Here is a 12035-nt window from a genome sequence, read left to right as displayed (position 1 = left end):
AATCAGATTACAGCATGGGTCTTGCTACCAAACTCTATACTCTTTTGTACTTCTACCTGTCTTTGAATTTTCTAGCACCTGTCCCTTGTGTTCTGATACCCTTTAGGACCCACAGAGGGATATGTGGCACTACCTCTTGACTGGCCGGCACGAGCAGGGCATCAGTGTTCCAGTGCTAAAAGAATAAGATGCACAATTACATCTCATAAACTCAGACAGAGACATTTACTTTTCCTTTGAAGAAGTCAATGCAGTCTTCATATAGAAAGACAGCAAAACCTCTACCATTTCTTTCATACAAAAAAAAAAAAAATTGTTAAAAGGCAGAGTTTGGAATGGTTCTGCAGCAAAAGAAATTTGGAGGGTCATATGCTTTTAAGGTAGAATTATTCAGCTTGAGGGCAACGGTGGTGTCTATGACAGACAGTGATGGGTGAAAGCAATGTCTGCCTTTAGATGACTCCTATTAATAGCAGGATGTGTGAGCAAGAATGACAATCGGGCCAATGTTGTTCATAAGACAGAGGCTGAATCCAGGAAAAAGTCATTTCTTTAGATAGAAGTTAGCATGTGACTTTTCCAATTGATGTGCAAAGGTAGGTGAGAGCCAGAGGAGGAAAGAAGCTCATCCTCTTATAATAGTTCTAGGTTTTTGTTCCAGACACACATATGGCCTTCTCCTCCTGCAGAGTGTGCAGATCATTCCAGGGCAGTGGCTTCTGCTCTCCCTTGGGCCAGCACTGGAAATGGGCCGAGGTACTGCTGGAGCGAATGCCGCTCATGGCAGTCCCTGGTCTGTGCCACTGAGCCCACTCGGCAGGACCAAATCTGCTGCCCGGCACTCATCACCTTCCCTGTCCCGGCAGCTCCTTCAGACAATGTTCCTTGGGGAAATAGCGAGGGTTTTAAACTGAAGACAGCTTCTTTTCAGAAATGGCATGGCAAAATGTTAGAAGGAAAGAAAAGATGCTAAGAAATTTAAAAACTCAAAACAGAAAATAACTAATCAGCTTTCTGTTATCCTTTGTAACCTCAGCCTTTGAATTTTCTCCCACCTTGAGAACAGTCACTTCTGTGCTACCAAAGGAAGGGAGATGTGATTTCTTCTAAGTGGTAACTGTGATCTCCGTCAAAGAACAGCAAGGACAGTAATTAGTGCTCCACATCACACCAGCCTCAAACTGAACAGAAACTACATTTGTCCTTCGCAGAGTTAAAATGAAGCACTTCTAATTCTTACAACTTTCCCACAAGTGGCTGCCATTTGGCAGAGGTTTCTGGAGTTGTTGCTTTCCTGCTGTTAACAGTTGTTGTTTTTTTAAGTAAAACAAAATAAAGTCTTTTTTTTTTTTTTTTTTTTTTTTTTTTTAATTAATAAGTAGCACCACATCACCTTCAGTGTGGAATCACCACTGGAAAGCATTAAAGGTAAGAGGACAGGGAAAAATTAGAAACACCGCCTTAGTTTCTTGGCAACACTGAGTTCCAAGTATTCATCTAAAAAGCTGTTTGCAATTTCCAAAGTGACTAGGACAGTCAGTCAAGGAGGGCAAAATCCTCAGATGCAACTGGACACCAGTAATACTTTTTCAAACAGTTTCTGAATAGCCACAGAAGTACTGGTGTCCAGCATACAGGTATGGCTGACCCAGACAGACAAGCAGGCTGACTTGGTCAGAAAGTCATCCAGCCATCCAAAATGTCATTATGATGATTGGGTAAAACTCCACTCAGTTCTGTGGTCCTTAGAGGGTTTCCAGGACACAATGCAGAAAGGGGAAACCCAGACTCCCTGATCTGAGGCAACAGAGCTAAGAGTCTGGGGAGACCAAGGCAGCTAGAGCTCACAGGACAGTGGACAAGAGAAGGGAGCTGCACAGAGAAAGAATCCCAGATCTGTAGAGGGTTTCCCTCAAAAACGCAACAGAGTCTACTGATAACTTTTTATAGTCACTTTAATCCTTCAAGCCCCAGAAAGGTTTAATGTCAGTTACCACACAAGTTAAAAATGTCTTTTAAATGTGTAAAGATCACAATGGGATTTACTTATCACCATGAATGTTTTATATCTTGTTAACAGTAACTATTACTATTTTTTTCATCTGGAACGTGACATCTGTGGGATAATCAAAAGATCCCTGGGCTGGGATGAGAATACTTTGTCCATGTTCTGCCAACAAATCAATTTTTTCATATAAAATAAAGCAGTTAATTCCAATTCATGTTGTCTCACAGGAATGTGGTACAGTTGACAATATTTAAAAAGTCCTTTTTTTTGCGGGTTGTGGGGAAGTACTGTGGCACTTGCTCTGTGCTATCCAGTTCAGTAGCCACTAGACACACATGACTGTTTAAATTTCAATGAATTGAAAGTGAAGAAAATCATAAAATGGAATTCCTCAGTGGCATTTGCTGCATTTCAGGAGCTCAAGAGCCACATGTGAGTACCGACTACCATTTTGGACAGCACAGATATAGAATATTTCCATCATTGTAAAAAGTCCAATTAAAAAGTGCTGGAATATGTAGTTTTGATATAATTAAGAAACAAACCACATTTTAAAACCAAGTTTTTTGACGTTTTCTTATACCAAGTTTTTTTACATGTGAATCTACCAATTTGATCTTGAATTTATTTACAGACTTTGAATAAATATAAAGCATTTAGAACTATAACTTTCAAGGGCATCTCTTATAATAATTTTTTAATTGCTCTTCTGCTGTACTGAAATAGATCCAGAGAAGGCACCAATTTAACCTTCTAAGACAGATGTCCAATCAATAGGTTGTCAAAGGAAAGGGATTCAACACTCTTTTTGATAGCTAGTTTCAGCAATAATAAAGTCCTTTGCATTTCTTTTCAAAGATATGCTTGCTTGGACAGTTTCTCAAGTCATTTGTCTAGATTTTCACCCTGAAAACTCATGATATTGACATTTTTCTCCTGAATATGTAGATGTGTAGACATTTTGAATATATGGATATAATAACAGCATGTCAAATGAGCTCAAGTCCACTTACTCTGGCAAATAAATTAGAAGCAGAAGAGTCTATTCCATTATTATTAAAAGCAGACATTTCCTCCAAGGCTGTGAGAAGCTGTTCCCCTTGCTGCCTAAGCAGTTGCAACTGCAAAAGCCATTTACCACCATATGGACCCCTCCAGGAGACTTCAACGAGAGTGAAAAGGGAAATCTCATCACATGGGGACTCGGGGGTTTTATGGCAGATAGGGGTAGAGTTGTTGGGGATTAATTATAGAAAACAAGCCCACAGCTCGTCCTATTCCCCTTCTGAGGATGATGTATCACCCAGCAGACAGCACTCACTGTGTGGTGGCTGAAAGAGCTTCTCTCTGGCAACCGAGAAGGGATTTATGGTGGAGGCAAGCACTGTAGCAGGATCCCTTGGCTACTTACCAATGCCCCAGTTTCCTCAGGCCTTGGGAAGAGCAGGCTGAGACTGTATTGGGATGGAGATTCTTCATGATTAACATTACTAATCTAAAATGAAACTTGGACAAGGAGCTCTTAGACAGGAATGAGATCTCTGACAAGTGCAGAAGAACATGTCATGAGGTCAACGCATCATAAAGTGTGAAAGGATTGAAGTGACCTTCTAAGGACAACTGAGAGTCTTGGACCAATGAACAGAAGTCACACATTAGGAATGAGTCGTCTCTCTTTCATCCCAAATGTCACATCAACATGAGACAAATTTCATTCTTAAGATAATCTTTCTTCACACCTCAGCTTTTTGCTTAGGAATTACCCAATCACTGAAATCAAGTGCAAGTACCTTTTAAAAAGAAAGCTATTAAGTGTGTTTTGTAAAAGCAACAGAATATACTCTATAAATACACTTAGAAATGGACCAATAATTATGGTTTTGTTACCCTTAGCTAATATGTTATCAAATAGCAGTCACTTGCAGTGTTATGTTTCATAAATATGGGTTATTTAATATGTCATCTAAAAGAAATCATGAACTGATATTATTGAAAAAAGTTACAGGAAACATTATGGTAGATAAGAGGTCACTAAGATATGTAGCAAAATCTGATTCAAAATACACTTGATTGATATGACAGAGTAATCAACTTAAAAGTCTAGAATTACTAGGTCAATTAGACAAAAAAAACCTTACTGAGAAATTCTTAATATAATATTAGCATTCTATCATAATAATTTTCTAAAGTAAAGCTGTAGATTTCATTCACAGTTCAGTATCATAGAGGTTAACCCAACTAACAGTATAAGCATTTAGTAGTTTTCCTGGGTTGGAGCATGACCTTGAGGAAGTCATTTGATTTTCCTAGTTTTAAAAAATTGGCTCTTAAAGATAAAGTATAAAGATGTCATGAGGAGATGAGCCTTTTGGGGTAAACAGTGTTCTAAGCAGAGTATCTTCAGCAGCATTTATTACAATATTGGAAAGTACTACTGTAAAACAGGGAACAGGAGTTAAGCAAAGGTTCAAGCCCAGACAGTAGCCTGTCCTGTTTCCTTTTCTCTGAATATGTATCCATACCTAGAACCACCACTGGCCTCCTCAAGATGCTCATGCATGGTGTAAGTCAAACAGGATGTGGCATATTAATGTCATTTTTGGAAAAATAGCTGATTTACATAGCAATTGTCATAGAACCTACATAAAATTTTATGGATTTTTACTTCTTGAAAGTGAAGAAATACAACATTGTGTAATGGAAACATGTGTTCGAATATTAGGGTTTTAAATCCTGTCTGCCGGTGGTGTAACAAAAGCGAGTGCTTTTACCTGAAGAAGCCTCCATTTCCTTATCTGAAAACTGAGGGGTTTGGATTTGACCGCCACTAAGATACCCAGAACCACCCAAAGCAGCTGAAGATGATAAAGACTTCTGATGCTTGGACTCCTTGTTTGGGTGCTGCAGACTGTGATAAAGAGATAGTGCCAGCAGCCCTCCCACCTGCACTCCAGGTGGGAGTGCAGGCCCTCTATTGCCCTATCATGTGATTTTTCAATAAAAAATACAGAAATTCTGATTTTGATGTCAAATGTGATGGGTTTTACATGTTGGCAACTAACTTAAAATAGAAAAAAATAAAAAAGACTACTGTGAAGACCAAACTAAATATACCTGCAGGTGGGAATGAAATCTATGGCGGCTGCCCAGTGCCCTCTGATTGGAAGCCCCCAGGCTCTCCCTGCTCTGTGTTTCTATTGGAAGTTGGAGGAGGAGGGTCATCCTGGGACCACAGAGCGCTGACTCAGCACAACTCTAATCAATCTTCTTTTCACTTGGTTTCATTAGCATGTGGATACAGTAGGGAATTAGAGCAACCACAGTCAGTGGAATGGACGCACTTTTACAGAAAGACAGCACATAAAATAAATGCTCTGCGTGAGTGGGGATTTTGATGGCATGGTAGAGCTGCAGTGTGCACAATGAGGCCATGACACAGAGGAGCCGGAAGCTCAGCTTGTAGCCGTTTTCGCCTCGGCAACTCCTGAGAAACATCTCTGAGTTGATTGCAAAGCCCAAGCCGAAGAGGACCCCAAGGTTTCTCACTAGTCCAGCAAAAGGCGTGGTGTCAATGTGAATCCAGTCGGGGTTGGCACACCACTTCTTGGCTATGGGCACAGACCACAGCAGGTCAATATCAAGCAGTCTGAGAAGCAGGTAAAAGCCAAGTGCAAACAGGAAAAGGAAAAGGTTGGTTTTCAGGTATGTGCTGAGGCTGGCTGTCTGGATGCCTGGAGTGTGTTCAAAGGCCTCTGCCACAAGCATGCCTGGGGATGAGAAAGAGACACTGAAGGTAACCATGTGCCCCTGAGCCCCCCAGGAATCAGTCCTCTCTGCATTAAAAAATGTAGCTATAGTTTTCACTGATGAAGGGTTTTAGACACCTAGATTCTATCGATTTTCCAAAGTTTTTTGTTTTGTTTTTTAATTGGTTTGCTTTAAGGCAGTAACTAAAACACACACTTGCCTCATGGTCTTTTCGCCACCTATATTATGACAGGGGGATCTTTCAGGAATCCCTGGCCCTGAGTGACAACCCATTCTATAGGCAGAGCACTGATCTAGGTGCTTGTAATTAGTATTTCAGTTGCGTAGCCAATTAACAGCCTTTGAAAAGCATGTGAGGCTGAATGGCAGAAACTCAATCATGGTGAATGGCGCTTCAGGAATACAAAGCAGCTGCTAAATGAATTCCATAGTCATGTAATAATCACTGCAGGTGTTTCAGAGACTGGCATGGTGTGCAGGTTGGAATGCCATTATTAAGTCTCCCAAAACAAGACACAAGCAGGCTGTCTGAAGCGGTGGTTTGGGAATTGGACTTAGTTCTAGTTACACTTCGGAGAAGCCCATCTCACTAAGAGGTTAACGTTTATCCCATTAAGTGAGACCGTGCCATTGTGTACATGGAGGATTTGAGAGGTGTGTTGAACCACTTAAGCTCCCAGGTAGCATTAAGTATCAGTAGCGCGGCAGAATTACCTGAGAATGGAGATCTGATTACCAGGGAGAATCTGACAACATAAAACAAAGCTTTCAAATGACATTAAAGCTTTTAAATGACACAACCAAAGGTAAGTGATCATATTTACCACCAATTACTCCAAGAATAACTTGATGAGGAAAATGTGTTGCTATGAATACTCTTGAGATGCAGACACTGATTTGAATCAACCAAAAAAGACTCCAAAGAAATGACCAGGTCAGTCTACGGTGGAAGAATAGATACAAGCGTAAAAAGTAAAGAAATTGTATCACTCATAAAATTAGGGGGGTGACACCAGATGACCTTTCTCAGAGGAATTGTCTAGCTGTGACATAACATCAAAATTCTTGAGTCTTTTTTTCAAAATGTTGTTTCCATGTGCTCCATAGGATTTGAAAATCTTTAACAGAGGTTTCTACATTTATCAATGCATTAAACTTAACCAGTGCTATATGCTGAGATTTTAATAAATGCTATAAAAGGAACCCAATTTGATACCCTAATAATTATTTTAATGGAGTAGGTAAAATTCAAATTGGGGGAATTACTAATATCCAGAATGATCAAAAATGAATTGTATCAATTTTTACTCCCTGTTATGTGTGCATCCTCTTTACTTTCCTCTCTCAACCTTTTTTTGCCTGAAGAAACTCACTGGAGAGGCAGCTGCCACTCTGATGAAAAGCACATGAGCATTCTCTCAAGGACAAGTTTTCATTGTTTTTAATTTCAGACTCAAAAGAGTCCCGATTCCTTGGCTCTTAAGATATAGGAAACAAGGAACAAGGGAACTGACCTACAGGTATATATACTTTAGATTAGAAACAGCAATGTACAAAAACCTAAAAAATATTAAAATCCAAGCAATGCCTGTTACTTTAATTAAAAAATTAGCAATATTGAATTTTAAGATTCCTTGGGGGTTCTGAGTGGTTTGTTCCTGATAATCAGACCAAACTTTGGTTATTGAACAACTAAGGAATAGAGAGAAATGAGACTTCCAAAGAGGAAGTGAGCAGGGGTTTCCACATGGAAAAAGAATAAACAAGGATTTGGTAATAGTAAGGCAAGGAGTAGATACTAAATACATTTTGATGTTTGAAGAAATGTTGCAGTTATAAAACTCAAAAAAGAATTATGAGAATTTTTTTTCAAAAAGAAAACAACTATTTTTCCAGGTTTGGAAATTGGAAGAAGAAATGAACTACAGAGAAAACATAAAGCTTATATCTAGATTCCTATTTTGAGAAATTGTCTGTAGATGGAAAATGCTAATTTTTTAAAATTACAACAACTTTTTACTGTTGTTGCTTTTGGATAAGTCATACAGTGCATAGTCTGTCGCATTAGAATAAACTTTAAACATGCCCAAATTCATCTGGTCATTGGGTTCTTATATTATCCAATACTACTCTCAAAAGTGGACTATATGATGGATGTTGGAAATTTTTCATTTTGAAAGAACTTTGGTATATGTGTTAGTATTTTTTTAAGCAATTAACTGAAAAATCTTATCTCAAGTAGTTTATGAGCAAATTGATGCTCAGGATTGTTTTAATAATAGTTAAAGTATTAATATTTCAGGAAAGAAGAGAAGGAAATAGCCCAATTCTTAGAAAAATTTTGAGTAATCTTAAAGTTCTAGGTATTTCTGAACATTACAAATCTACTAACATTAAATCTACTGACATTCAAATTTAAGTTTGTCTCTAGAAAGCTTTTAATTAAAAAGTTTGCATAGTCTTTAAAGCTAGACTACGTTATTTATGTCAAAAACATTGGCTAATCAAAGAAAGAAGCATAATTGTCCTAATTTAAATGATGCATTCAAGTGTAATGATGATTCTTAAAGTTTCTAATTAATCTTAAAGCAAGGGAATGTACATGCCAAATTATTTCCTTATATGTAGATAACTTATTTACAAGCTACCAAAGTGATTATTATACTATGGAGACCCAAAAGCAATTTTAGCAAATCATTAATCAATTAAACATTTCCCACCCTATAATGTGGCAATAGCTGTGAGGTAATTAGGACATTATCTTAAAGCAAAATATTTATTTTCTACTCATTTTGTTATTTTGGTTATGATGGAATAGACTAAGCACATTTCAAGAACTGAAAATACACTAAAATAAATTTTTAAAAGGACTTTTCTGTATTCAAAGCTGACATGTTCCAGTGCTACAGAAACTGGAGCAATGCTGACCTGTGCAGAGTGGTAGATGGCTTATCCATCCCGCTGACAGTATGGCTCAGGGCAGCGGTTACCATGACGTACCAGACACACGATGAGCCCATTGCATGGCCAGATGGACTTCCTGTAAGAACAAGTGTCAATCCATTTGAAAGGTGGGTAACAGAGTATCAACATCAGAAGTGGACAGTAGAGTAGCATATTAGTCATAAAAATTACAAATAACTCAGAAACAAACCACAGGGCACAGGCTATATACAATGTCTAGACATAGGTAGAAATAAAGAAAATTGAGTTAAATTGAGCTTCAAAACACTATATCATTTCCGCCCCCCCCCCCCCCCCCAGTTTTCAAGTTCATCAAATTCCAGAAATTAATATGTTCAAGGTTAATTAAGAACTCAGGGTGTTGCACCAAAATCTGCCATATCTCTCTACTCATTCTTTATATCTAATTGTTTTCAATTGATGAGAAAATTAAAGTACTTGTATTGGATCTTGAATCAGTTTATTTTCCTTGGGCTGAAAAGTCAAAGATCTAAAGGGTATTACTGCTATGTCTGATTTACCAATGGACTACTACACGCTAGTACCAGCAGTTACCTCTATGCCTGTCTTGTGGGCAGCCGCTTCACTGGGAGTCTTTGTTATGAAATACATGAGGAAAAGCTGTAAAGGGGACATCAGTCCTGCCAGAAGAAGCCTGCAGACAGGTAGCCTTTCTACTCCCAAAATGTCCTTCCCAGGCAGCTTGATTTTTTAAAAAATCACTTTACTTTGATATTCTCCCTGAGTCTTTACCAAGTGGAGATCTATTCAGGTTAATCACCAGTTTCTTTTTGAAAAACACTAAGTTAAACCAAACAAAGACAAATATATTTCTTGTAGATCTATTTCTTTCAAATATATTTCTTATGCAGGAATTTTCAGAGACTTTTATATGCTTAAGTGAGTTATACATCTCCAAGGAGTGAATATAGGATGCAATGTATCTTTTTTCTTCTTCTTCTTCTTCTTCCCCGCCCCCCCCCCCCCCCCCCCCCCGCAAATGTCTCAAAAGATAGAACATATGTGGGAAGTGCTGGGATTTTTTAAAAAAGTAACACTTCAACTGTCTCAAAAGTTATCTATCCATTCACCCACCCATTCATCCATCCATCCCACACTGATTTCACAAAGATAAAAACACACACCATCCCTGACCTGATGGAACACACAGTCTACTGGAGGAGCCAGATATATAAAGAATTAATTATAGTACAGTGTGATAGTAATATAACAGATGGGTAATACTTTTGTGAGAGCAAAAAAGAAAGATATTCAGACAACTCACTAGGAACTTACACATTCACTATATTCAGGGCTAATTTCAAAGGATTGAAAATGGCAAGGATTTATGTAATAAACTATGGTGAGGTATAACACATATTTATAAATTAAAACAACATCAGTAATTTCCTTTATGTACATATTTCAAAAAACTTTTTTATAGTCTTAAATTCAACTTCTATAGTAAAGGTTGTACACTCATACAGAATCTTACTTGCAATAATAATTTTTTAAAAAGTGGCCCAAGAAGCCTAGTTACATACTTACATACAAGAGAAAAAAAAATTTAAAGAAATCATTGTAAGTTCAGAGATATCTTTACTGACGATAGTAATACCGGGAAGTCCTTACCTTTCTTACAGAAAACTTGTCTATTTTTTCCTCATTCATGAGATTTTCAGAAGACCTATAATTACTTGAAAGTTGCTCAACAGGAAAGAAATCAACATTTCTAGGATTTTAATATAGTTCTTTGGCAACTTGTTTCAGCTGTTTGTTGTTTGTTTTAGTTCCAAACCATTACATTGTTCCAAAAAATAAATACCAAATATAAAACCATTTGAGTAGTCTCCTAACTTACCCTTCTATAGATAACAATGAAATTTGATTATTCATAAGACTTCTTTTCTTTCCCATTAGCAATTTTTATGCTTATAAACTTTTAGCACCCTCACTGATTACACTTTCTTTGATACTCTCTCTGATATCATACATTTATTAGATAATAATCATACATAATGACTCCCTGTTGGAATATCTTTAGTAACTTGATTGCTTACCTGGACCTGTTTCGCATGTAGTGGGAAACTGTTCAAGGCATGGACTTGAGTGATTTAGGTAAATCTGAGTTTCTTGGACCCACCAATAAGGCCGATGACCAAATAATATCCTGTATTTAAAGAAATATAAATATGCATATATTTAAACACACAACCATTACTTAATTGGAGACTAGTTATTTTCTCCTATAAAAATGATTCAAGCAGAGGGCTGATAGGGAGAGCTCATGATTAAAAAACTTTGGAAGAACTTGAGTTCTGGTCTGTCTCTCAGTTTAGAGGATGACAGTCATTTGGGGTTTGGGCATTCTTTCAATAAAAGCTTTCAATAAAAACAGGGCCTTTTTTCCTTGTAGGGGAAGTCCTGTGGGTGTTTTGGGTACTTAGACTAGGAATATCAAAGTGGTCCCTGGAATCATCAGTCTTTTCATTATAGTGCTGTTCATTTAACTAACTTCTTGTCTAATCACAGCATATGTGTTACAGGATTTTGGAACTTACTTGTACATTAGTATACAGTTGTATATAAATGTACATTTGTATGTAAGCATACATTTCTATGGTTTTTGTGAGTTCTATTTATGAATTGGTGTTTCAAGTTAACTGATACGTTTGAAAGATTTTCCAAGTAAAACTATATGCATTTAAAATGTGATTATTAAGCCAAAGCTATAAATTTAAGAATAAGCTGTAGGAAAAATGAAACAAAACAGAAATCTTACCATTTAAAAATAAGATTGAACCAATCCCCAATGACTGCTACCCATATCATCTTGGTTCCAACTGTCTGATTAAGTTGAAACCAAAGTGGAAAATAAATAGAAAAGATATTCCGGGGGTCTCCAACATTAGACATAAAATTTAGAAAATTGTAGTAAGCTCGGTAATCCTTTTGCAAATGCTGAATAACGAGCACTCCATTCCTATGCAGGAAATCCATCTTGAAAGAGAGACAATTCTAAACATAGAGCAATTGGAGCTGAAGTGCTCTGAGCCCCACCATTTTTATATGGTATTCTCGTGGCGTGTCCAGTCATTACCACAACATGTGATGCTGACCATCTGTGGAGAGGGCACGTCAGCCCTTGTCTGCTGGAAATCTTGTCTATTTCTGATTTTAATTGGAGCCAAAGAGGTGAAGTGCATGCTGATCTGTGGCAAGTCAAGAGGAAATTTGGGTAGAGCTACAATGGATTTCTTATGCAACCTCCCTTTTGCATGAACAGTTGGATCGT

At 37.5% G+C, this 12035-nt stretch overlaps 1 protein-coding gene across 2 annotated transcripts; it reads right to left on the bottom strand.

Annotated features, from left to right (window-relative positions):
* Positions 1–1725: 1725 nt before the first annotated feature.
* Positions 1726–11756, bottom strand: G6PC2 (glucose-6-phosphatase catalytic subunit 2). Of its 2 annotated transcripts, XM_019727498.3 has the most exons (5): positions 11523–11756; positions 10801–10910; positions 8705–8816; positions 6601–6716; positions 1726–5775 (listed from the first exon to the last, which is right to left on the bottom strand). In XM_019727498.3, the coding sequence occupies exons 1-5, from the start codon at positions 11738–11740 to the stop codon at positions 5264–5266; spliced, it is 1068 nt and encodes a 355-aa protein (XP_019583057.1). In that variant the 5' UTR covers positions 11741–11756; the 3' UTR covers positions 1726–5263. The 2 variants fall into 2 exon arrangements, with proteins under 2 accessions (XP_019583057.1, XP_019583058.1); XM_019727499.3 differs by lacking the exon at positions 6601–6716 and having other exon boundaries at positions 5751–5775.
* Positions 11757–12035: the final 279 nt, after the last annotated feature.

This window comes from Rhinolophus sinicus, chromosome 17 (assembly GCF_057876585.1).
Source record: "Rhinolophus sinicus isolate RSI-liver-muscle chromosome 17, RSI-T2T, whole genome shotgun sequence".
NCBI lineage: Eukaryota > Metazoa > Chordata > Mammalia > Chiroptera > Rhinolophidae > Rhinolophus > Rhinolophus sinicus.
This window is presented reverse-complemented; position numbering and strand designations above follow the sequence as displayed.

What these genes read in the sequence shown, in the direction of transcription:
- G6PC2 (XM_019727498.3), bottom strand. Translation starts at nt 11,740, where the DNA reads ATGGATTTCCTGCATAGGAATGGAGTGCTCGTTATTCAGCATTTGCAA. An exon ending in TTCAATCTTATTTTTAAATG is followed by an intron (nt 10,911 to 11,522) that starts GTAAGATTTCTG and finishes CTTTAAATACAG; the next exon opens with GATATTATTTGGTCATCGGC. An exon ending in TATTCTTGGAGTAATTGGTG is followed by an intron (nt 5,776 to 6,600) that starts GTAAATATGATC and finishes TCTCATCCCCAG; the next exon opens with GCATGCTTGTGGCAGAGGCC.